Raw genomic sequence first — 27,000 nt, 5'->3', positions numbered from 1 at the left:
CTGGGCAAGGGATGTGACCTTGCTGGTGTTCAGTGCCCTTGGCTCTCATAGGAGATGCCACACCAACTGGAGAATGCCCCTTTAAGGACCCTGTGATTCCAGCACAATAGAGCTCCTGGCTGTATGTAATTTAATATTGAATCCAAGAGCAGAGATCAAACCAGTGTGAGTCCTCAAGGCTTTTTGGCATAGATCCATCTTTCGGCATGTTTGGGTTGTTGGATACAGAGAACACAGGCTTCCTGGGACCCCCTCTCCCCGGGAAAATTGTTCCCCTCACAATGGGAGTACTTACCATCTCATGCAGATCCAAGAAGGTTTCTTGCTTTCCACATGTGGATAAGGCACTTGTATAAGGAAGGCCTCCAGGTGGCTGGCAGGTCCTGGCCAACTGAAGAAGTCAAATAACATTCGTCCAGTGACCTCTGTGGGACTTCATTCTCTTCTGTCACTGGCAGCTCTCTGTGGAACCTTCTGTCACTAGGAGGACTGGAGATGCAACAAGAAGGCTGAGTCAATGTGGAGTCCCAGCTGGTTTTGACAGAAAGAGGAGGCATTTCAACACAGAGACCAGACTGATGGATAGAATCTGCAAATCTTCAAATCAAGAGGAATATTTTGTGTACAATCCTCTGTGCTGCACAGACATAGGAGACATGCATGGGGAGGGGCAATGCCCAGGCTCAACTTTGCTTCAGAGAAACATCCAAGCCAGCTGATGGCAGAGAAGCTGATGTCCTGATACTCCAACAATGATGACTCACTCAAGGTAGCCAACATAGAGGACACAGACTGTGGGGATCAGAGCAGTCAAACCAGGGAAACAACCAGTCCAAAGATATAGGTAAGGCTGATGACATCTTTGGACAGGCATAAAAGTGCAAGGACATTATTTGGGTATGAAAACAAGAGCAGTACAGATGAGGAGAAACATTTAATGGAAATCAGGAGCAAAGACAGACACCTTGGCCTGTGTAAGACAAGTGAGTGTGAGTTGTCACATCTGCCTTGAATCCAGTGTCCTAAGTTAGGACCATCTCAGGGCTTTAGATGAGGAACAAAGGGCAGGTCCATGACTCACCTGATGTCTGTGCTGAAAACTCTATCCTAGAGCCTGACTGACATCCCTATGTCTACCGAACTTCTACACAGGGATGAGACATCTCATTGTAACCAGAATTTGGGATACCAAACATAGCGGGTCAACTTGGGAGTCCAGTTGGATCTTTATCACCTTGACAGTGGAGGACTCACTAGTTAATTCCAGAGCAGAACAGATGTCCAGATCTTTAAATGAGTTGATGTCAGCCCTCCTATAAGTTGCATGCTGGTCAGACGATTCAGGAGTGGGTGAATCAGTCAAAGAGTATTCACCCAGTGAGTACCCTTGGGCATCCTGCTCTTCCACTTCTGGCAGCATCATGCTGAGCCTGGGAGGGTGGGGAGATCTGAACATTAAAACAAGAAAAGGAGACACCCCAGCATCCTACTGATTTTGATGGGAAGCGGAGATGCAGAGTTATAACAAAGGAGCACAGCCATTATTGATGCAAAAACTATCCTTCTGTTTCATGAGCAGTGTGTGGCTGCTGTGGAGACAGTAGAGATATCTAGAGAACAGAAGGATATCAGGGTAGTGGCCAGATAACAGAGTTTCTGAGCAACAAACTGAACGATTGTAAAATGGAAGTCATGACTCACAGTAACTGTAGAGAATCCTAAAGATGGTTTTGACACTTTTGCATAAATGCTGTTGCTGTTATGTTCAGTGATCAAGTGAACACGACTTTTTTTTTTAAATTTATTTTCAGTGTAACAGTATTCATTGTTCTTGCTCCACACCCAGTGCTCCATGCAATACGTGCCCTCCCCAAAACCCACCATCTGGTTCCCCCAATCTCCCACCCCCCACTCCTTCAAAACCCTAAGGTTGTTTTCCAGGGTCCATAGTCTCTCATAGTTCACCTCCCCTTCCAATTTTAAAAGGCATCCTCAACCTGGAGAGAACTCATATGTTCAGTGAGTCTTTAACTACTGTGATAAAATGTGAATTTTTTTCTAGGTTTTCTTTCGCTAGAATATATCCTCAATGTGGTAACACCAAAGAGGGAGAGACAGCTATGCCTGTCACTGTGGATTTACCAAAAGAAGGCAACAGGGGAATGCAGAGAATCCCACTGACTAATCAATTCACCAAGTTCAACTGAATGCAGGTTAGTGAGATGGAGGGGTCCATTAATGGAATTTAGCCATGTAACACAGTGAAGACACACATCATGGTTAAAAGAGATACTTTCTGGTTGGAGAATGGATGAAATAGATACATTCATCAGTTTCTATTTTTTTCATTGAAATGCAGTCCTTAAATTTAACCACTGAAATAGCAACCCATGACTCTTTCTTTTTATTATTTACATATAATATGTTATTTGTTTCAGTGGTACAGGTCTGTGAATCATCGGTCTTATATAATTCACAGCACTCACCATAGCACATACCCTCCCCAATGTCCATCACCTAGCCACCCCATCCCTCCCCCACCCCCAGCAGCCCTCAGTTTGTTTCTCCAGATTAAGAGTCTCTTATAAAAACCCATGAGTTTTCAGTTACCTGGGACCTACGAGGTCTTGGTCTTCTTTCTCCTCACAATGGAACTGATTTTCTGTAAATAGAGACCGTGCCAGTCATTAAGCAGATCCCTTTCAGTACAAAAGAATCCAGTGTCTAATGCTGCCCAGGCACTCAGATATGCTTAATGTGAGAACAGGTTCAGTGAGAAGATTACATGAGGATGCCTCGTGTATTGCCTTGTGATAACTGCCTTGATTTACCAGCCTTAGCCATTGGGTAGGAGATTATCATCCCAGTTTCCCCTATCTGAAGTCTGTGTAAACACTTTAACTTTTCTTTTTTTCACAGATTCTGGAGAGCCAGCCTCTTTGCATTCTAGAAGGATTACTGCAGTATTCAGTCTTCTCTCCTCAGATAGCTGGGTTGCTGAAAGCTTAGTGGAATTTATACACTGAGACTGAACAGATGGAACGCAACTACAAACCCTCAAGTTAAAGTGAGTCTTTGGTGCTACACAGATCTGTAGGGCAATTCGTGTGGGAGGAAGGAAATGCCAAGGCACAGCTCTGCTGCTAGAAATACACAAACAGGCTATCAGTGGAGGCACTGATGGTGGGTTTCCAGACAACTGTTTAAGAAAAAAGGCCAACCTAAAGGAGATAGAGAATGGGGCTAAGAAGAGCAAAACCAGTTAACTCTGGACAAGAATGCCATTTGACTGTGGCAGGCATAGGTTCATAAAGGACCTGGCTCAGAGATGAAATGTACAGCTTATTAAATGTGAGAAAAGAAATATCATCCAGATTAGGTCTGACAGACATCTTCTCTGGTCATATTGCTGAGGTGAGTTGAGTTTGTGGTGCTTGACATGGGTCCAGTGACCTGACAGAGAAGCCAGGGTGACTGGTGATGCCCTGGGAGTAGGAAGAGAGGAAAGTTCCCTGACCCACCTGATGTCTGGGCTTAAAACTCAATCTTAGAGCCCAGTTCAGATCAATATGTCTCTACAGAGCTTGCCCACCGAGATAACCTGTCTGGGCATGGAAGAGGTCTAGGGTATAAAGAACAGGAGATCTGTGTGGATGTCCACTGGGAGCCTTATCACCTGGAAAATGGGAGTACTCACTGGCCCCTTCCAGAGAGGAACAGACTTCTGGGTTCTCAGGTGAGAAGATGGCGGTGCTCTTGTAAGGCCAGTAGGAGTCAGACAGGTCAGGAAGCACTGAGTATGTCAAGTAGCATTCATCCGGAGAGTCCCATGAGGTGTCCTTCTCTACCACCTCTAGCAGCTGTTTCCTGAGCCTGCTCCATGGGGACAACTGAACATTAACCTCAGAGGGATCTGAATCCTCTGTCTTGTCTGGCTTTGATGGAGCGCAGAAGGGAGTGGTCCAGAAAGCAAAGAGGTTAACCTAGGAAAGAGAGGAACAACTCTTCTTGTGTTTGTGGGACAAGGTGTGTGCTTGTGACATCTGTGGCAGATAGAAAGGACAATAGGTGCTCAGTACACAAGCCAAATAGCAAGCTTTGAAGGAAGAGACTGAATTCTCTCTGTGCCGTCCAGCCATGACTAACTACATACAGAGTTCCAGAATGGTGGCTTTCCCCCTTCATTCAAATGGCATTGAATTCTGCATCTAGTGGTCAACCATTAGCAGCTTTGGGAGCAGGTGACTGTCCCAGGTATCTCATGGCTAGGAAGGTCCTTTTCTCTAAATAATGTGGCATGATAGAATATGTTTGTCTTTTTGCCATGATATTTTCATTCTATGAACACTGTCAATTGATAAGTCCAATAGGCAGAAAGTAGACATGCATGTCTCTGTAAAATAGACCGGGGACAATGAGCATGCACAGTGATTCCTGTGACGTATTAGTTCAGCTGGGTCAGCTGGCTGTGGGTTAGTTACTCAACTAGAGAAGTACTTCAGAAATGGGGAGCAATCCCAGTACCACAATGAAAAAAGACAACGTTGTGAAAATGGATCATTTGTCATTGACCAAATGGGTAATAGAGCTCTCTTGAGCACTTTCTGCTTTTCCCTGGTTGCCACTTTGCAATTCACAGCCCCTAAGTATTCAGAATTACCTGGGGGCAACTGACTCCTGTTCTTTCAGCCCATCCTGATCCATTTGGGGTTTTCTGCAAATAAACGAAGACAAAGTGACACCAAGCAGATTCTCCTTCACAAATGCCCACTCCTGTGTCCCATGTAGCACAGGGCAGAAATCTAAGCAGAGTAATTTCAGGCAACTGTGAGACAAATCATCCTGGAGAACTTAGGTCCTTGTAAGCAATTACTGGGATTGCTTTCTTGAGCCATTAAACAAATGTTCCTGATATGTCAGGCCATCATCACAGCATCCTTCCTTGAGACTATGCAAAGAACAAATGATTCTCTTCCCCAAGATTGGGGAACTACCCAGCTACTTCCTAGAGTGTTGCTGCACTATTCAGGCTTTTTCCATCTGAAATGCTGTTGGTTAGTTGTTTAGAGGAATCAGCCATTGAGATTAAACCAAAGAATGGAATCTACACACCATCAAAACAGAATAATCTTCAAAGCCACAAAGAAACAAGAGCTTTTTATGGGTGAGGAAAGTTTCAGGATCCTGCCTTGCTCCAGAAAAAATACACTGCATGATAGCATGGATCTAGTTCTGATTCTCTGCTTACTTAAGACAAATGGAGACACAGACTAAGTGAGGAGAGTGAACCAGGATACTGACATCTCCAAATATATAGAAAAGGCTGCCAGCTACCTTGGCAGGCATTGAAATTCAGGGATACGGCTTAAGAATTAAAATTATGTCCTTGTGGGACGCCTGGGTGGCTCAGTTGTTTAAGCAGCTGCCTTCGGCTCAGGTCAGGATCCCAGCGTCCTGGGATCGAGTCCCACATCAGGCTCCTTGCTCAGCAGGGAGCCTGCTTCTCCCTCTGCCTGCCATTCTGTCTGCCTGTGCTCGCTCTCTCCCCCCCTCTCTCTCTGATAAATAAATAAAATCTTTAAAAAAAATTAGGTCCTTGCAAGAGACACAAGAGATGAATTCAAAAGTAGGAGGTCTGGAAGTGACCTCCTGTGCCTGGGCTAGAGCGGTACTCTCTGGCAGGGCTGCCTTGAGAGCAGTGATGGGTGGTGGCCCAGACATAAAAGTGCTGTGGCTTAGACAGGAGTTGAGCAAAGCTCACTGACTCATGGAATATCTTATTTTGAACTCTGTGCTAGAGCCTGAATCAAAAGAGTTTATAAGTATATGATTGACTTATGGGGGTCAAGTCCTTCAAACTACATAGCATGTGAGGAACAAGATATATGGATAGTACTTGGGGACCATGTGCAGTTTCTACCCCTTTGGAATGGGAACATTCAGAGCCTATATCCAGAGCAGAACCGAATTCTTATGCATCAAATGGGAATTTGCCATCAGTGTAACACTCGTTGCTTTCATGCTCTTCTTCTAAAATTGAAGGAGTCAAAACACATATATCCACTGTGTCCTGTAGTTCTTCCTTCTTTTTGCCTTCTTGATGCTCCATGCTGTGGCGGGTAAGATAGGACTGATAAAAGATCAAATCAGAAGCATCAGACACCATTGCTTCCTAGCTGTTTTTGATCAGAGTTAATAGGTTGTGCTCACAGAAATCAATTTGGCTTCCCCTTGAAGGAAAAAACTATTCCAATATGAGGACCCGACTGTAGCATCCTATATGAGGATCAGTGAGAGACAGAGCTGTAGATGCTCTGTGCACTGGCCTCATAACCAAGTGATGGAGGAGAAGACTAAACTCTCCATCATCGTCATGACTCCCAGCACACAGAGGGAATCCAAAGCCATGGCTTCAACTCTTCTACATACAATGTATTAACTTTTATCTGCAGTGCCCAAATGACTATAGTTCCTGAGGCCTTACTCTCAGGCATGCTGACTCCAATGAATATTTTCCCACTATTTTGATATGACATACATTTATTCTTCAATTTCCTCCCTTGCTATTAAAAATCCGGCCAAGATGATGCTGTCAAACAGGCACAAAGCTGATATGCTTCTCACCTGTGTTTGCACAACTGAGGAGAGAACAGCTGATTACAGGAATCCCTGGGTTGGGTCAGTTCCTGTGTCTACTCTCTGTAGGTTACTCAACATGTGATGGAGTAAGAAATTGAGACCTCCACAACTACCACATGGAAATAGAGGACATGGTTAAAGGGCATGTTCTTTTATTAGCCGTATGGATGAAATAGTTCTAGGCAACACTTTCTCTTTATCCCTGGATGTGAGGTCTCCAGGGGTCACCAGGAAAATTCATAGTCTATAGTATTCAATTACGTAGAGCACATTGGTTGTTGTCCATTTTCTTCCCCAAGATCATCTTGACTTTCTACAAGGAAGTTTGGAGACAGCAGGTCACACTAAGGAAATCACACTTCCCATGTTACCAACACAGTGACCACACACTGCAAGGACATTAATATTCTCAGTGTAAAACCATACTGTTCTGGCAGGGATATTCCAGGATGTCCAAGGGTAAGCCTTCAGAGAATTAGACAGGACTGTACCCTGATCTGCTGGGGAAATTCTCTTCATCGTCCCCTGCAAATTATCCCAATATCCTTCTCTAATGTGAGTCTGTGAAAAGAGATTATAATATATTTTCCCCCAGAGATGCAGGGGAAGAACCCAGGCACCTGCCAGAAGTGTTGCTGCAAAAGGGGTTAATTCCATGAGATATCATAGTCTTCTAGCTTCTCAGGAATTTATACTTGAGACTAGAATAATGAATCAATTGTAGAAACCATCAAATCAAAAAGACTTTTTGGTCTTCTTCTAAAACAAAAGCCATTTGTGGTTTTAGTGATGCCAGATCCCAACCTTGCTTCACAGAAGCAAACACACAAGGTAATGACACAGTTGTTTTCAGGTGACTGCTTAGCTAAGTTGAGCCAGCATAGAGAAGAAAGAAACTGGGAGTGAAAGCAGTGAAATGAGGGAAAGCCCCTTATGTCAGCCAACAATGTTGGACAGGTCTAGAACCTCGAGAGAGGTTGATCGTAAAGAGAAAGTATCAGTGCATATTGCAAAAGACATTTGATCCAAGTAGGGTATCTGACAACACCTTTGTGGATGTCCTACTGAGGTGGATAGAGTTTGTTGCCCCAAACACAGGGGCAATGACCTGACAGTGGGGCTGGAGGGTCCGAGGCATGGCCCCTACTTAGAATGGTTGAAGGCTCCCTGACCCACCTGACCTCTGTGTTTCCAAATTCATTATGTCCTGATTTAAAGCAATGTGTGTGTCTATAGGGCCTGTGTATAGAGATGACCTTCTGCAGTGTAGACAAGGTGTGTGGAACAAACAATATGGACACTACCTGAGGGAGCACATGGAGTTTCATCCCCTTTGGAATGGGAGCATTCACAGGCTAAATCTGGAGCAGAGCCTAATTCCTGTTCATTTACTGGGAATTCGCCATCATTGTAAGACTGGTCGCTGTCACACCCTTCTTGCAGAGTTGAAGGAGTCAGAACACATTCATCCTCTGTGTCCTGTGGGACTTCCTTCTTCTCAACTTCCTGAAGCTCCCTGCTGTGCCGTGTAACACAGGAATGACAGAAGACCACACCAGGAGGATCAGACAGTGTGGCTTTCTAGCTGGTGTGGTGTTGATGGGAGTTAGTGGGGAGTGTCAGTAGAAGCAAAGGACCATTGCCTACAAAGGGAAAAAGCTCTCCATTCTACAAGAGACAGAGTGTGGCTGCCTTGGGCTGGGAGAGTAGCAGCAGCAGATACTCAGAGCACCAGCCACAGAAGGACATACAAGGCCTGAGACTCAACCATCCCAGTATGGTACAGTCACCACATGAAGTGCCGATGAAGACCAGCCCAGGGGCAACCACCATGTACCTATGTCTTGTGGTTACAGCTCTGGACTCCTTACAGCCTGCAGAAATGTGTGCCTTCTTGGCACCTTTTTTTTCCAATTTATTTATTTTCAGAAAAACAGTATTCATTATTTTTTCACCACACCCAGTGCTCCATGCAAGCCGTGCCCTCTATAATACCCACCTCCTGGTACCCCTACCTCCCACCCCCCCCGCCACTTCAAACCCCTCAGACTGTTTTTCAGACTCCATAGTCTCTCATGGTTCACCTCCCCTTCCAATTTACCCAAATTCCCTACTCCTCTCTAATGCCCCTTGTCCTCCATGCTATTTGTTATGCTCCACAAATAAGTGAAACCATATGATAATTGACTCTCTCTGCTTGACTTATTTCACTCAGCATAATCTCTTCCAGTCCCATCCATGTTGCTACAAAAGTTGGGTATTCATCCTTTCTGATGGAGGCATAATACTCCATAGTGTATATGGACCACATCTTCCTTATCCATTCATCCGTTGAAGGGCACCTTGGTTCTTTCCATAGTTTGGCGACTGTGGCCATTGCTGCTATAAACATTGGGGTACAGATGGCCCTTCTTTTCCCGACATCTTGGCACCTTTGTATTAATTAGTGTCACATGACTCCCTGAGTTTTTGGGTTTTGGTTAATTACTTCTCTTGGTGTTTAATTTTGGTAGTTGTCTCTTTAGCAATTCCTTTGCTGCTCACCTTCATACCAAGGACCTTAGAGACTGTGGAAAATAAATATGCATCTCCTTCCATTGTCCATTTACAGGGAAGAATGGCTATTTTGTAGGTACTGTGAATCCTAAGGCTGTTAAATCATCTTGGTCTTCCAAGCCCCATAAAGACAACAGATAACCAGACTCACAGGGCATCCTGGGTTGACCATCTGCAGTCTTGCTCATCCTTGCATCTGGCACTTGGGACTCTCTTGATCTCACTTACTTTTCTTTCTACGTCCTTGTACATTCTTACCCACACATTACCAGTTCCTGAATATGCATTGTCACCTGGGTCGTTGTTTTTTATTCTTCTTAATTCTCCTGATTGTCCTAATGATCTGCAAAGTAATCCAGAATTGTCCCTTCAGCTATTTCCCACATCATCACTATAAGCACAGCAGCTTTTGTGGCCCTAGAGACATAAGTGTCTTTGCGTGACTAGATGTTCTACTGAGTTTAGGGCAGTGTCTTTAAGATCTGCTGTGACCTGGGTTTCTGATCCATCAGGCGGTGTGTCTGTGATTCTGAGACTCAGCATTACTGAACCTGGGCAACTGTTTCTCCCATCTCTTGTTGTCCATATCAGGGGATTGTTGTCCAGGTTCAGATGAGATAGGGTGCGTTCAGGGTGGTATGGCCGTAGACTGTCCAGGTTCAGTCTTAACTTCCACAAGCATGTCTTGCAGCAGGCCCCAAGTCCCACCCAGACACAGACTCTGTGCATTCACGGCACTCACACAGAGCCTCGTCCTTGCCCTCATGACAGGACAACCAGCCTTTCCACATCCCTCCACCAGGTACTTCATGACCCCCACGTGGGCTTCAGTGTCCTCAAGGGGACGTCTGTCTATGAAAAGTGTTCAATCTAAACTGTGTTCCCACCTTCAAATCATACTGACTCCAGTACCACATCCAACTCCACATGGTCAGGGCCTTTCTTTTTTACTGAAGTGCATTCAAGAATTTTCCCATTTGATCACTATGGTGACAAGAATTTATTTGATATACATTACAGATGAGGGGATAGCTATGGAGAAAGTAAAACTCACTCTCTCACCCACGGTCAATGCAGACTGGGTTGAGTCTGGGAACCTCCCACTTCTGCAAGGAATCCTTGCATACTAACAAGCTGCCTCCTTTCACATTTCCCTTTCCAGACTCTAAATCTGTTCCATGCTGCCTCCTGCCCCAAAGACTGTGTCCCCTCAGGGAGGAAGCAAGACAGGTGGACCATGTGATGTCCACCCTGTGCATTGCTCCTCTCTGCTACCACCTCCCAGTCCTGGTCCTCTCATGGCCCCACATGTGGTGGGAACCCAGGAAAGCTGCTGCAAACAGTATAAGGACAGGAGGGGAGTCTCTTGGGAGTCACTTGGGATCCCAGGGACTTGGAGCAACGCAGTGCAATCAGGGTCTGTGGCTATCTTACCTGGACTGAGCTTTCAGGCAAGACACTTGGCCTGCCTGTGTCCCTCAGCCATTTGCTCTTGGAAGGCCTGTCCTTGGCAATGCTCATTGTCATTTTGGGTGAGGAGGTCCTCGAGGTACTTATTGAGTAGTTGGGAAACATCTTTCCCTTCCTGTAGCTTCTCATACAAACGGGTCAGCTCTTTATCCTGATCTTTAACTAGGATATGATATTGCCTAAGGTGGGACAGAGAAAATTGTTAAATCCAAGTAATTGAAAAGTAGATAATAAAAGCTTTCGTGGAGGTTTCTGGCAGAGTTTCCCCAAGGAGTCCTTGCTAAAGTCTGGCCTGTGTGGTGACCTGTCTGTGGCAGAGAAAGAAGAAGGTAAAACAAGGCCTTCTCTGTATTCAGAGCGTTCTTCTGGTCATGCCCTGGAGTTCCTGTGCACCTTTACTTCTATAAACAAAGGCAGGTGTCCTCCTAAGAACACATCAGGAAGATGTCCCTTCAGCTGCTCACTTGGGGCACACACATTTCCCTGGAAAACTACATATAGTGCAGTGTGCAGTGAATGGACACAGCGCCAGACACAGAAGTGTGGACAGTATGGCTCACATTAACTGGTGTGCTCAGGAGAATGGCAGGTCAAGAAGACAGCATTTTCTGAGAGAAAGGATGGCAGACTGCAGTCAGCCAGGTCCTGACTGTGCAAAGTAAATGGGGTCTTGGTCTCACAACATTGTCAAAATGCTAAATGTCATGAATTGTTCCCTTGTATGTGGTGATTTTGATTTTTTTTTAAGAGGAAATGAGGCTCTCAGTCATTAGATTCCATCATTTACCAGTCACTATTGTCTACTGGTTTTGGACATGTTTGTATAATGTGACTGCCATGATGGTTTCTGCCCCTCTCCGGGCCCAGACTTTTGTTACCCCAAGTCAGAAATGCCCACAGCTTCCCTCTAGCCTCCCACAGAGAGCCCTCCTTACCTGAGCTTCTCAGCCAACGTGTCTGCCTGCTTGCCCATCTCAAACAGCATCTCCTTCCCCAGCACGGATTCAATGACGTTGGTGGACTGTTCACACTCTGAGAAACAGAGACGGCTGCCTCAGTGGAAAGCTGGGCATGCTGCTATGCTCTCTGCCTTCAAGGGAGGAGGCAGAGTCCATCCCAGGACAAATGGAACCGGCAACCAGACTCTGTGCTGGGAGCTCCACGTCTTTTTCGTCAGCCTCCCAACTACAGGATAGTGGATTATTCCCTGTTTTAGATCCCAGGAAAGAACAGCCCCAGGACACAGAGAGGAACTAAATGCCCTGATTAACTGGTATTTGGCAGAGTCAGAATTCGTATCTCCTGATACCAACACTGATCATGGCCCAGCAAGGCCTTGGAGCCTCTTAAGGAAAGCACTAAGCAGGGACAGGATGTAAGGCCCCTAGGATTACATGACTGATGTTTACCCTGAGCTGGGATTCCTTTACTGAACAATGTCTCAAAGGTAAAAATTCTCCCAGATATGCCTGTGTGAACTAGAATGTAAATACCAGAATGACTTGAAAGGAACATGGCCAAATCCTCATGATGTTTGTGTCACTGGAAGCAGTAGAATCATGGACAGAGTTTACATGGTTCCAGGCTCTTTTGTGAGAGCTTAACAAAAAATTCCTCAGGATTCATTCCAACTCAGAGAAGTAGGTCTCACAATGGTAGTAGTTTAACAGAGAGGGAAACTGAGACATAGGAAGATAGGCATCAAGGATTTGTCAGTCCAGGCAGACTGACTCAGAGCCCATGCTCTTCACCCCTGTGCTGTGTTACCTCCACCCCAAGCCCTCGGGTGGTAACTGTCTTCATCATCTTCACAACTGGTTTTCCACAGTTACATGATGATTATCAGGAAAGTTGCAATTGAAACTTTGCTTCTCCTTCCCTGAGAGGTCATCATCTCTTCACTTTCCTAAAGAGCAGGTTTCAATTTTTGCTTGTCACCGCCTCACTCACTTTTAATTATACCTCCCCTTGTATTGAAGGCAAACTGTGAGTAAATGACAAAAATTCAGCCTCAGCATTCCTTCTTGTCATTCAGCTGTGCATATGCTCCATTCTCATGGTTCCTTCTTCCACCACAGCCCCCTCCTAATGAACAGGCAGCTGAGCTCCCCAATTCAGGCTGACTGTGGGGGAGGGCTTGTCCCACACACTGACTTGGGTGGTTTCTGGACCTGTGGATTTCCCCACTCACCCTCATTCTTACTTGGCCACGTGTCTCATGGCTCAGGCCTGGACCTGCTGACCATCCTGCCTCACTGAAGGTTGCTCAGCTCAGGGAGAGACACAGGAGGTAGCAAAGATTGTCTCATATTCCCTGAAACACCCCCAGTCTTCCAACCAGGTATCACCTGTCCTCCATGGACTCGGGAAGCAGATCCTGAGCACGGGTTCCCTCTCACCTGGGGAGTCCCTGCATGGATGGCATCCTTCATGGATACCAGAGTTTCAGGGAAACCAGACCCCACCTCCTCCTCTTGGAAAACAGGTAGTGTCACCTGCTATAGTCCTACCCCCTCCCCACAACCCTGGTGCCGCGTGGACCATCAGCATGTTTCTGCAGTGTAGCTAGCTTGGTGCTTTGCCAATGGAACATCCAAGAACCAAGACCTGGTGGAGTTCCTTAGTCCCAGACCAACAGTGATGAAGGGTCTGCTATAGGACAGAGAGGATCCTGGCAGGACCAGTCATCTCTGTGTCTGCACCAGGAATCAATCACTGGGATGAAAGCTCTAACCCACCCTATAGGTCACTGTTAACCTGGGGAGGATGCGAACATACTTGACTTCCGTTTTCTCATCCTCAGGAAACTGAGGGTCAAATACCCACTTCTACCATTACTGCATTGTGGTTGGAATGAAATTTATGGTGACATTAGAAATGAAGAAGATAGCATCTGAAGAGGCTTTTCATTTCTTAGAAGGAGTACACACAGCCATGACTTTGTAGAGCAGGACCTTGTAGGACTTACTGTATTTCTATAGTTGGTTGGCCAGGAAGTAGGCAGTAGCTTCAGATATAAAGAATTTCTTCTTAAGGTCTCAGAAGTCCTGCTTGCTTTTTTCCAGCTGGAATTGAAGCCCTTGGTTTATTTTCAGGAGACTGATTTCTGCCCCTGTCCTGCACAGAGATGCAAGAGGTGCTGCCATGGTGATGTGTGGCAGGAAAGGTAGGGCTGGGCACCAAGGAGAAGAAACCCAAACACATGATGGGTTAAAAACCAGTGACATCAAGTAGGTTTAATCAGGGCTGAGGGGTGAGGAAAAAGAAATTCTTTACTTACTGTTGGGAACAATTTGAACAACACTCCATAGCACTTGAGAATCGGTAACCACAAAAACAAGTTTCAAGATGGCAGAGTTGGGAGCCAAAGGCACTGCTCATAGCTCAGACTCCAACTGGAATGACCGAGGGAGCCCCCAGAATGGCAGCTAACACTCTGTACTTGAACTAACAGAATGGAATGTCCAGAGTGTCAGTGGAACTTTGGGAGACCCTGCCTTCCAGTTGCCAAGGCCATGCTGGTATACAAGGCTTCTTGGTCTCCCCTGAAGGTCACCACTGATGGGTTCCACCCCTCAGTGGCCAATGTCAATAGTTGTCTACCCTTGTGCTGATAGCACAGTTCCCATCTCTTTCTAAAACATTATCTCAGCACAGTTCTCATTGTTCATTCTTATGTGTGTATGATATCATCAAGGGAGAAATACTTTCCCAAGAAGTTTTGGTTTTTCTTTCTCTTTATTTATTTGAGAGAGAGAATGGGGGCATGGGTACAGGGAGAGAGTGTGATAAGGGGCTAAACGTCACAACCCCTGAGATCATGACCCTAGTCTAAACCCAAGATCAGATGCTCAACCAAGGGAACTACTCAGGCAACCCACCCAAGAGGTTTTCTTAAGGGCTTTCATGAACTCATCCCACTTCTCTTTAAGATAACACAGATCTTAAGGCTTTTCCAATAAAAGAAATTTGTAAAGTCGTAGACTATCACGATGTTTTTCTCTAGGTCTTTTCTAGTTTTTTTTTTTCTCTCTATCCATTAGAAACACAAGAGAAGCATGCTAGCAGTTTAGTTATCATTAGTTGCTTTGTATTTGAAAAGCTTTTCAACTTATTTAGATCTTCCTCCATTTACAATACTTTATTAGGATGTATGTAGTAAATAAAGCTTTCTTTTATGCAAAAACAAAACAAAGCAAAAACAAAATCGAAAACAAAAACAAGACAGAAACCAGAGTTAGTTTATGCAATTAACTTTGAAAATTTTTTTCTGTCCCAACTTTCTCAATATTCTTTCTGCATCTCTGTGTTATGTAGACTTCTTTTTGCATCCTATGGACATATGATTTCAATTTTCTTAGCTATTTACCTTGCAGTGGAATTGCTATTTCAAAGGTAACCCTGTGTTTCACTTTTTGAGGAACTGCCAAGCTATTTTCCAAAGCAAAGCAATGACACCATTTTGCATTCTCACCAGGTATGTGTAAGAATTCCATTTCTCTATAACTTTCCTGACACATGTATTGTCTCTTTGTTTGAAGTCACACTTGTGGGATGAAGTGGGATCTCACTGCACTTTAGATCTGTATTTTCCTTTTTTTAAAAAGATTTTATTTATTTGACAGTGAGAGAGATCACAAGTAGGCAGAGAGGCAGGCAGAGAGAGGAGGAAGCAGGCTACCTGCTGAGCAGAGAGCCTGATGCGGGGCTCAGTCCCAGGACTCTGGGATCATGACCTGAGTTGAAGGCAGAGTTTTTAACCCACTGAGCCACACAGGTGCCTAGATCTGTATTTTCCTAATGACTAATGATGCTGAGCATCTTTTCATGTGTTCACTGTTGCATTGGTATTATCCTTTGGAGAAAGTCTACTGAAACTCTTTTTCCCTTTCTTATATTGGCTGTCCTTTTCCTGACTGGTTAGTTGCAAGAGGTTTCTTTAAATGTATTCTATATAGCAGACCTTCATCAGATAATACGATTTACAAATATTTCTCCCACTCCATAGATTGGCTTTTCACTTCCTTGATAGTGTCCTTTGAAACAAAAATGCTTTTAACTTGAATGAATGAATGAATGAAATCCAGTTTATCTATTGATTTGTTGGGTTGCTTGTACATTTAAGAAATCAGCTTCTATCCCCAAATCATGAAGATGCATACCTACATGTTCCTTAAAACATTACTTTTGAATGAGAACTTTCCTCGATTTTAGTGGGTGGTGGACGTAATTTAATAATGTCTCTTGAAAAAAAAGTCTCTTGTCTGTTGATTGATATTTCTCTCAATTGATGCTCATGTACCCGTTTTCCCTACTGTGGAGCATGCCATGGCCTATAACAGTGATTTTCGAAATGGCATCTATCAATATCCTGGCTTGGGTTCAAGGGAGAGTCCTGGTTCTATAGTGGTGCTGGTCTTAAACTCACCCACAGTTTCACAAATTGCTCAGTGCCTTTGGAGGTGAGTAGTTGATCCTTTTGAGGAAGATGTGTCTGGTAGTCCAGATCATTCTAGGGTTCTAGGACTTTCTCAGCCCCCTCCAGACTGGTGGGGCTTCCATTAATCTCTGGTCTTAATGGAAAGTAGACCTGCTTCAGGGTCTTGGCAAAGTTGTTCCATACAAATTGGTTCCTCTCCAATCTTTTTATATATACATTATTTCTTTCTAGGAAAGGGGAAAGGATATTTATATCAGAACAGCTTGTCTATTCTTTGCCAATTGTCTGTGTTTTTAAAAATGCATAAAGGAGGGGCACCAGGGTGGCTCAGTTGTTAACCATCCGACTTCCGCTCAGGTCATGAGCTCAGGGTTTTGGGGTCAAGCCCCATATCAGGTTCCCTGCTCTGCACAGAGCCTGCTTTTCCCTCTCCCTCTGCTAGTGCTCTCTCACTCTCTTTAGCAAATAAATAAAATCTTAAAAAAAATAAATCCATCTCTATCCCTACCTCAATCAGTATTTTGATACATTTTTATGCTGGGTAAGATTTCAAGGGTTTTATGTTTGTTTATACATTCCTCTGTTACTGGACTTTCATGTTCTGGTTTGAGGCAGTTATAATTTAGGCATAATAATAAAACTGTTATGAACTTTCACATGCTGATCGTTCTATAGACATATTGTGTAAATACCTACGAATGGAATGACTGTCCATAGGATTTATATTTCATCTTATAAGTGGAAGTCAGCTATTCAAAGTGGTGGTACAATTTTTCATTCCCACAGCTACATGAGACTTCCAAGTGTTTTTTGTGAGATTTCAGACTTTCTGACTTTAGACATACCAGTAGATACACACGGTATCTCATTGTATACTGATTTCTTTCCCTCCTGACTAATGAGTTGTGCCTCTTGTCATGTGCTGATGAACCATTCATATATCTTGTTTTGTGAAGTTTCTGTCAAGTCTTTTGGCCAATTATTTTATTGTATTAATTATCTTCTCAGACTACATGATATCTAATTCTAGAGAAAAGTCCTTTGTCAGAGATAAACATACTTCTATACTGTGGCTTCCCTTTATGTTCTCTTAAGGTTGTCTTTTCTTCAAGAGTTACATATAGAAATGTTAAGATAGATAAATTCATTTTCATATCCAAAGAAATGATTCATTGCTTACTTCAAGCTTGCAAAATTATATGGTTGATTTTTTTTTTGAAAATAGAAAAACCACTTAGTGAATTTCAGGGTTTGAAAGGTTTTTTGTTTTTTGTTTTTTGTATTTAAACTGTTTCAACAGGTATATTGACATATAATTTCCATGCAGTAAAGTATATATAATTAAAGTCTCACATTTAATAAGTTTGAACATATATATGCATCACCCCAGTAGTGGATATATCTATCACCCCCAAAAGTTTCCTTGTGTTTCTAGCAATTCCTCCCTCATACTCCCACCTCAGGAAACCACTGATTGGCTTTCTGTAACAATAGAATTATAAGCAATTTCTGAGGTTTTAGATAATGAAATAATATGCTATGTACATGTTTTGTTCTGATGTCTTTTTGCTCAGAATAATTATCTGAGAAAAAAAAATTTTCTTACCCATTTTGTTATGTATGTGAAGAGATTACTCTGTAAAACTGAATAGTATTCCATGAGCTGGGTATGTCACAATTTGTTTGGGTCACTTACCTGTGGATGGATTTGAATGACAATTAAAAATAAGAGTTTTAAATAAAATAAAATAAAATAAAATAACCATTAAAAAATAAGAGTTGCAATCAATAGATTTTTAAAATATATCTTTTTTTTTTCATTTGAGTGGAATGGTGATGGCCAATGGTAAGTATAGGTTTAATATTCTGACGAATTTCCCAACTGTTGGGGTGCTTGGGTGCCTGAGTTGGTTAAGCATCTGGCATTGATTCTGGCTCAGGTCATGATCTCATTGGTGGTGGGACAGAGTCCCAAGTAGGGCTCAGTGCTCAGCAGGGAGTTTTCCTAAGATTCTGTCCCTCTCCTTTTCCCTCTGCCCCTCCCCCACTCACTTTCACTTCCTCTCTCTCAAAGAAGTCAGTCTTAAGGGGAAAAAAAGTTTCCAGAATATTTTCTAGAGTAGTAGACTTTAGTCTTCCCATCTGCAGTGTATGAGAAATCTAGCTCCCTCACATCCTTACCAATAATTGGGATGGAGATCCTTTTCGTTTTTGCCATTTTATTGGCAAATAATGGTTTAAATTGTATTTTCCCAAGGAATAATGATATAGATCTTGTCATGTTGTTATACACCTTCCATATATATTCTTTGCTGAACTGTCTTTACACATCTTTTACCCATTTGATTTTATTATTTTAATTTTTAAAGGTTTTATTTTTTTCATTTGAAAGAGAGAAAGAGAGCAAGATCAGGGGTGAGGAGGGCAGAGGGAGAGCACTCCCTGCTCATTTGGGAGATTGAGAGAGGGCGGCAGGGGCTAGATCCCAGGACGCTGAGATCATGACGTGAGCCAAAGGCAGCTGCTTCACCAGCTGAGCAACCCAGACACTTTTATTTTACCGATTTTAAGTTGGATTGTCTTCTTATTGACTTTTGAGAGTTCTTTCAATATTGTATTAAAAGACCTTCCTCAGGTATGAAATTCATAACTGTTTTCTCCCTATTTGTGACTTGACTTTGCATTCTCTCACCAATGGCTTCTGAAGAGACAAAGTTTTAACTTTTGATGAAATCCAGTTTATCAATTTGTTCTTTCAAAAATCACAATTTTGGTGTAATATCTAAGAAAACAATGTGCAGGAGCACCTGGGTGACTCTGTCGATTAAGTGTCAGCCTTTGGCTCAGGTCATGATCCCAGGGTTCTGGGATCCAGCCCTGCATCAGGTTCCTTGCTCAGTGGGGAGCCCATTTCTCCCTGTCCCTCTGCTTCTCCCCTGCTTGTGCTCTCTCTTTACTCTGTCACATAAATAAATAAAATCTAAAAGAATAGAAATCATTGTCCAACTTAAGGTTATAAGGATTTTTTTAAAAGGTTTATTTATTGGGGCATCTGGCTAGCTCAGTTGCTTCCTCATCTGCCTTCGGCTGAGGTCATGATCCCAAGGCCCTGGGTTGCCCACACCCTCCCCCTTCGCCCTTCCCTCCCCAGATTGGGTTCCCTGCTCAGCGGGGAGTCTGCTTGTCTCTGCCTGCCCCATTTTTTTTAACTTTTAGAGAGACTGACTGAGACAGAGGATGTGGGGAAAGGGACAGAGGGAGAGAAATTAAAGCCGACTGCCCACTGAGAGCACAGCCAATTCTGGGCTTGATCCCACAACCCACGAGATCAGGATGTGAGTCAATATCATGGGTCACATGAGCCACCGACTGGGTGACCCAAGTGCTCCTAAAGATTTTCTCCTATGTCTTCTTCTGAAAGTTTTAACATTTTAGGGTATCGATTTAGGCTCATGCTCTATATTAGGCTAATTTCTGTATAATGTAAGTTATGGATCCAATTTTATGTATTTATTTATTTTCATATGCATACCCATGTCATGTCCATATTCATGTGTTGAAAAGATTACACTTTACCCCTTGTTGAAAGATTATATTTCTTTAAAAAATTATTTATGTGGGGGTGGCAGAGGGAGAGAAAGAGAATCACAAGCAGACCCCCTCTTAACATGAAGCCTGATGAGGGACTAGATCCTAAGGATCCTGAGATCATGACCTGAGTCAACATCAAGAGTCAGACGCTTCACCAGCTGGGCCACCCTCGTGCTCTAAAAGATTATATTTTTTACAGTGCCTTGCTTCTCACATTTGTCAAAAATCTGTTCACTATATTAGTTTGTTTTTGGATTCTGTAATCCATTTCTTTTTTTTTTATTACTTTTTTTTCCAATTTATTTATTTTCAGAAAAACATTATTCATTATTTTTACACCACACCCAGTGCTCCATGCAAGCCAGCCCTCTATAATACCCACCACCTGGTACCCCAACCTCCCACCCCCCTGCCACTTCAAACCCCTCAGATTGTTTTTCAGAATCCATAGTCTCTCATGGTTCACCTCCCCTTCTTTTTTTTTTCCAATTTATTTATTTTCAGAAAAACAGTATTCATTATTTTTTCACCATACCCAGTGCTCCATGCAAGCCGTGCCCTCTATAATACCCACCACCTGGTACCCCAACCTCCCACCCCCTCCCGCCACTTCAAACCCCTCAGACTGTTTTTCAGACTCCATAGTCTCTCATGGTTCACCTCCCCTTCCAATTTACCCAAATTCCCTACTCCTCTCTAACGCCCCTTGTCCTCCATGCTATTTGTTATGCTCCACAAATAAGTGAAACCATATGATAATTGACTCTCTCTGCTTGACTTATTTCACTCAGCATCATCTCTTCCAGTCCCGTCCATGTTGCTACAAAAGTTGGGTATTCATCCTTTCTGATGGAGGCATAATACTCCATAGTGTATATGGACCACATCTTCCTTATCCATTCATCCGTTGAAGGGCATCTTGGTTCTTTCCATAGTTTGGCGACTCTGGCCATTGCTGCTATAAACATTGGGGTACAGATGGCCCTTCTTTTCACGACATCTGTATCTTTGGGGTAAATACCCAGGAGTGCAATTGCAGAGTCGTAGGGAAGTTCTATTTTTAATTTCTTGAGGAATCTCCACACTGTTCTCCAAAGAGGCTGCACCAACTTGCATTCCCACCAACAGTGTAAGAGGGTTCAACTTTCTCCACATCCTCTCCAACACAAGTTGTTTCCTGTTTTGTTAATTTTGGCCATTCTAACTGGTATAAGGTGATATCTCAATGTGGTTTTAATTTGAATCTCCCTGAGGGCTAATGATGATGAGCGTTTTTTCATGTGTCTGATAGCCATTTGTATTTCTTGATTGGAGAAGTGTCTGTTCATATCTTCTGCCCATTTTTTGATGTGATTGTCTGTTTCGTGTGGGTTGAGTTTGAGGAGTTCATTATAGATCCCGGATATCAACCTTTTCTATGTACCGTCATTTGCAAATATCTTCTCCCATTCTGTGGGTTGCCTCTTTGTTTTTTTGACTGTTTCCTTTGCTGTGCAGAAGCTTTTGATTTTGATGAAGTCCCAGAAGTTTATTTTCGCTTTTGTTTCCTTTGCCTTTGGAGACGTATCTTGAAAGAAGTTGCTGTGGCTGATATCAAAGAGATTTCTGCCTATGTTCTCCTCTAAGATTCTGATGGATTCCTGTCTCACGTTGAGGTCTTTTATCCATTTTGAGTTGATCTTTGTGTACGGTGTAAGAGAATGGTCGAGTTTCATTCTTCTACATATAGCTGTCCAGTTTGCCCAGCACCATTTATTGAAGAGACTGTCTTTTTTCCACTGTATATTTTTTCCTGTTTTGTCAAAGATTAATTGACCATAGAGTTGAGGGTCCATATCAGGGCTCTCTACTCTGTTCCACTGGTCTGTGTGTCTGTTTTTATGCCAGTACCATGCTGTCTTGGTGATCACAGCTTTGTAATAAAGCTTGAAATCAGGTAAGGTGATGCCGCCAGCTTTATTTTTGTTTTTCAACATTTCCTTAGCGATTCGGGGTCTCTTCTGATTCCATACAAATTTTAGGATTATTTGCTCCAGCTCTTTGAAGAATGCCAGTGGAATTTTGATCGGAATGGCATTAAAAGTATAGATTGCTCTAGGCAGTATAGACATTTTAACAATGTTTATTCTTCCGATCCAAGAGCATGGAATGGTCTTCCATCTTTTTGTGTCTTCTTCAATTTCTTTCATGAGTGTTCTATAGTTCCTCAAGTACAGATCCTTTACCTCTTTAGTTAGGTTTATTCCCAGGTATCTTATGGTTCTTGGTGCTATAGTAAATGGAATTGATTCTCTAATTTCCCTTTCTGTCTTTTCATTGTTAGTGTATAAGAAAGCCACTGATTTCTGCACATTGACTTTGTATCCTGCCACGCTGCTGAATTGCTGTATGAGTTCTAGTAGTTTGGGGGTGGAGTCTTTTGGGTTTTCCATATAAAGAATCATGTCATCTGCGAAGAGAGAGAGTTTGACTTCTTCATTACCAATTTGGATACCTTTTATTTCTCTCTGTTGTCTGATTGCTGTTGCTAGGACTTCTAATACTATGTTGAACAAGAGTGGTGAAAGTGGGCATCCTTGTCTTGTTCCTGATCTCAATGGGAAGGCTGCAAGCTTTTTCCCATTGAGGATGATATTTGCTGTGGGTCTTTCATAGATAGATTTGATGAGGTTCAGGAATGTCCCCTCTATCCCTATACTTTGAAGCGTTTTAATCAGGAACGGATGTTGGATTTTGTCAAATGCTTTTTCTGCATCAATTGAGAGGACCATGTGGTTCTTCTCTCTTCTCATATTAATTTGTTGTATCACATTGATTGATTTGTGAATGTTGAACCATCCTTGTAGCCCAGGGATGAATCCCACCTGATCATGGTGGATAATCTTTTTAATGTGCTGTTGGATCCTGTTGGCTAGGATCTTGTTGAGAATCTTAGCATCCATATTCATCAGTGATATTGGTCTGAAATTCTCCTTTTTGGTATGGTCCTTGCCTGGTTTGGGGATCAGGGTAATGCTGGCTTCATAGAAAGAGTCTGGAAGTTTTCCTTCTGCTTCAATTTTTTGAAACAGCTTCAGGAGAATAGGTGTTATTTCTTCTTGGAAGGTTTGGTAGAATTCCCCAGGGAATCCGTCAGGTCCTGGGCTCTTGTTTTTTTGGATGTTTTTTTTCCCCCCAATTTATTTATTTTCAGAAAAACAGTATTCATTATTTTTTCACCACACCCCGTGCTCCATGCAAGCTGTGCCCTCTATAATACCCACCACCTGGTACACCAACCTCCCACCCCCCCGCCACTTCAAACCCCTCAGACTGTTTTTCAGAGTCCATAGTCTCTCATGGTTCACCTCCCCTTCCAATTTACCCAAATTCCCTCCCCTTGTCCTCCATGCTATTGGTTATGCTCCACAAATGAGTGAAACCATATGATAATTGACTCTCTCTGCTTGACTTATTTCACTCAGCATAATCTCTTCCAGTCCCGTCCATGTTGCTACAAAAGTCCATTCTGATGGAGGCATAATACTCCATAGTGTATATGGACCACATATTCCTTATCCATTCATCCGTTGAATGGCATCTTGGTTCTTTCCATAGTTTGGCGACTCTGGCCATTGCTGCTATAAACATTGGGTACAGATGGCCCTTCTTTTCACGACATCTGTATCTTTGGGGTAAATACCCAGGAGTGTAATTGCAGGGTCGTAGGGAAGCTCTATTTTTAATTTCTTGAGGAATCTCCACACTGTTCTCCAAAGAGGCTGCACCAACTTGCATTCCCACCAACAGTAAGAGGGTTCAACTTTCTCCACATCCTCTCCAACACATGTTGTTTCCTGTTTTGTTAATTTTGGCCATTCTAACTGGTGTAAGGTGATATCTCAATGTGGTTTTAATTTGAATCTCCCTGAGGGCTAATGATGATGAGCATTTTTTCATGTGTCTGATAGCCATTTGTATTTCTTGATTGGAGAAGTGTCTGTTCATATCTTCTGCCCATTTTTTGATGTGTTTGTCTGTTTCGTGTGGGTTGAGTTTGAGGAGTTCATTATAGATCCTGGATATCAACCTTTTGTCTGTACTGTCATTTGCAAATATCTTCTCCCATTCCGTGGGTTGCCTCTTTGTTTTTTTGACTGTTTCCTTTGCTGTGCAGAAGCTTTTGATTTTGATGAAGTCCCAGAAGTTTATTTTCGCTTTTGTTTCCTTTGCCTTTGGAGACGTATCTTGAAAGAAGTTGCTGTGGCTGATATCAAAGAGATTTCTGCCTATGTTCTCTTCTAAGATTCTGATAGATCCCTGTCTCACGTTGAGGTCTTTTATCCATTTTGAGTTGATCTTTGTGTACGGTGTAAGAGAATGGTCGAGTTTCATTCTTCTACATATAGCTGTCCAGTTTGCCCAGCACCATTTATTGAAGAGACTGTCTTTTTTCCACTGTATATTTTTTCCTGTTTTGTCAAAGATTAATTGACCATAGAGTTGAGGGTCCATATCAGGGCTCTCTACTCTGTTCCACTGGTCTATGTGTCTGTTTTTATGCCAGTACCATGCTGTCTTGGTGATCACAGCTTTGTAATAAAGCTTGAAATCAGGTAAGGTGATGCCGCCAGCTTTATTTTTGTTTTTCAACATTTCCTTAGCGATTCGGGGTCTCTTCTGATTCCATACAAATTTTAGGATTATTTGCTCCAGCTCTTTGAAGAATGCCAGTGGAATTTTGATCAGAATGGCATTAAAAGTATAGATGCTCTAGGCAGTAGACATTTTAACAATGTTTATTCTTCCGATCCAAGAGCATGGAATGGTCTTCCATCTTTTTGTGTCTTCTTCAATTTCTTTCATGAGTGTTCTATAGTTCCTCAAGTATAGATCCTTTACCTCTTTAGTTAGGTTTATTCCCAGGTATCTTATGGTTCTTGGTGCTATAGTAAATGGAATTGATTCTCTAATTTCCCTTTCTGTCTTTTCATTGTTAGTGTATAAGAAAGCCACTGATTTCTGCACATTGACTTTGTATCCTGCCACGCTGCTGAATTGCTGTATGAGTTCTAGTAGTTTGGGGGTGGAGTCTTTTGGGTTTTCCATATAAAGAATCATGTCATCTGCGAAGAGAGAGAGTTTGACTTCTTCATTACCAATTTGGATACCTTTTATTTCTCTCTGTTGTCTGATTGCTGTTGCTAGGACTTCTAATACTATGTTGAACAAGAGTGGTGAAAGTGGGCATCCTTGTCTTGTTCCTGATCTCAATGGGAAGGCTGCAAGCTTTTTCCCATTGAGGATGATATTTGCTGTGGGTCTTTCATAGATAGATTTGATGAGGTTCAGGAATGTCCCCTCTATCCCTATACTTTGAAGCGTTTTAATCAGGAACGGATGTTGGATTTTGTCAAATGCTTTTTCTGCATCAATTGAGAGGACCATGTGGTTCTTCTCTCTTCTCATATTAATTTGTTGTATCACATTGATTGATTTGTGAATGTTGAACCATCCTTGTAGCCCAGGGATGAATCCCACCTGATCATGGTGGATAATCTTTTTAATGTGCTGTTGGATCCTGTTGGCTAGGATCTTGTTGAGAATCTTAGCATCCATATTCATCAGTGATATTGGTCTGAAATTCTCCTTTTTGGTATGGTCCTTGCCTGGTTTGGGGATCAGGGTAATGCTGGCTTCATAGAAAGAGTCTGGAAGTTTTCCTTCTGCTTCAATTTTTTGAAACAGCTTCAGGAGAATAGGTGTTATTTCTTCTTGGAAGGTTTGGTAGAATTCCCCAGGGAATCCGTCAGGTCCTGGGCTCTTGTTTTTTGGGCGATTTTTGATCACTGCTTCAATCTCGTTATTAGATATCGGTCTATTCAGGTTGTCGATTTCTTCCTGGTTCAATTTTGGTATTTATAATTTTCCAGGAATGCATCCATTTCATCTAGGTTGCTAAGCTTATTGGCATATAACTGTTCGTAATAACTTCTGATGATTGTTTCTACTTCCTTGGCGTTAGTTGTGATCTCTCCCTTTTCATTCATAATTTTATGAATTTGGGCTTTCTCTCTTTTCTTTCAGATTAGTGTAGCCAGTGGCTTCTCGATCTTATTGATTCTTTCAAAAACCAGCTTCTAGTTTCATTGATACGTTCTACTGTATCTCTGGTTTCTCCCTCATTGATCTCAGCTCTAATCTTGATGATTTCCCTTCTTATGTGTGGAGTTGGTTTGATTTGTTGTTGATCCTCCAGTTCTTTAAGGTGTAGAGACAGCTGGTGTGTTCTGGATTTTTCAATTTTTTTGAGCAAGGCTTGGATGGCTATATATTTTCCCCTTAGGACCGCCTTTGCTGTATCCCATAGGTTTTGGACCAAAGTGTCTTCATTCTCATTGGTTTCCATGAATTGTTTCAGTTCTTCTTTGATCTCCTGGTTGATCCAAGCATTCTTAAGCAAGATGGTCTTTAGCTTCCATGTGTTTGAGTTCCTTCGGAACTTTTCCTTGTGATTGAGCTCCAGTTTCAAAGCATTGTGATCTGAGAATATGCAGGGAATAATCTCAGTCTTTTGGTATCGGCTGAGTCCTGATTTGTGACCCAGTTGTGGTCTATTCTGGAGAAGGTTCCGTGTGCACTTGAGAAGAATGAGTATTCTGCTGTTTTAGGGTGGAATGTTCTGTATATATCTATGAGGTCCATCTGGTCCAATGTGTCATTCAATGCTCTTGTTTCTTTATTGATTTTCTGCTTCGATGATCTGTCTAGTTCTGAAAGAGGCGTGTTAAGATCTCCTACGATTAGTGTATTCATATCAATATGACTCTTTATCTTGATTAACAGTTTTCTTAAGTAATTGGCTGCTCCCATATTGGGAGCATAGATATTTACAATTGTTAGATCATCTTGGTGGATAGTCCCTTTAAGGATTATGTAGTGTCCTTCTGTATCTCTGACTACAGTCTTTAGTTTGAAGTCTAATTTATCTGATATGAGAATCGCTACCCCAGCCTTCTTTTGAGTCCCATTGGCATGAAAGATGCTTCTCCACCCCTTCACTTTCAGTCTGCGTGTATCTTTAGGTTCAAAATGGGTCTCTTGTAGACAGCATATGGATGGGTCCTTGCGTTTTATCCAATCTGCAACCCTGTGCCGTTTTATGGGTGCATTTAGGCCATTCATATTGAGAGTGATTATTGATAGATACGTTTTTATTGACATCGAGTTACCTTTGAAGTCTTTCTTTCTGTAGACTGTCTTTATATTTCTGTTCAATGCTATTCTTGGGATTTTTCCTCTTTTATAGAACCCCCCTTAATATT

The 27,000-nt window shown here is 42.6% G+C and overlaps 1 protein-coding gene across 1 annotated transcript; it reads right to left on the bottom strand.

The window, feature by feature from the left end:
• Positions 1-1,519: 1,519 nt before the first annotated feature.
• On the bottom strand, positions 1,520-13,811 carry LOC122899191 (neuroblastoma breakpoint family member 10-like). The gene is given in 8 exon segments (XM_044236790.1): positions 1,520-1,610; positions 2,611-2,662; positions 3,698-3,983; positions 8,032-8,158; positions 9,128-9,206; positions 10,630-10,844; positions 11,601-11,697; positions 13,634-13,811. Coding segments are annotated over 8 exon segments (1,125 nt in total).
• Between the last annotated feature and the right edge of the window lie 13,189 nt (positions 13,812-27,000).

Source organism: Neovison vison, chromosome 2 (assembly GCF_020171115.1).
Source record: "Neovison vison isolate M4711 chromosome 2, ASM_NN_V1, whole genome shotgun sequence".
NCBI lineage: Eukaryota > Metazoa > Chordata > Mammalia > Carnivora > Mustelidae > Neogale > Neogale vison.
This window is presented reverse-complemented; position numbering and strand designations above follow the sequence as displayed.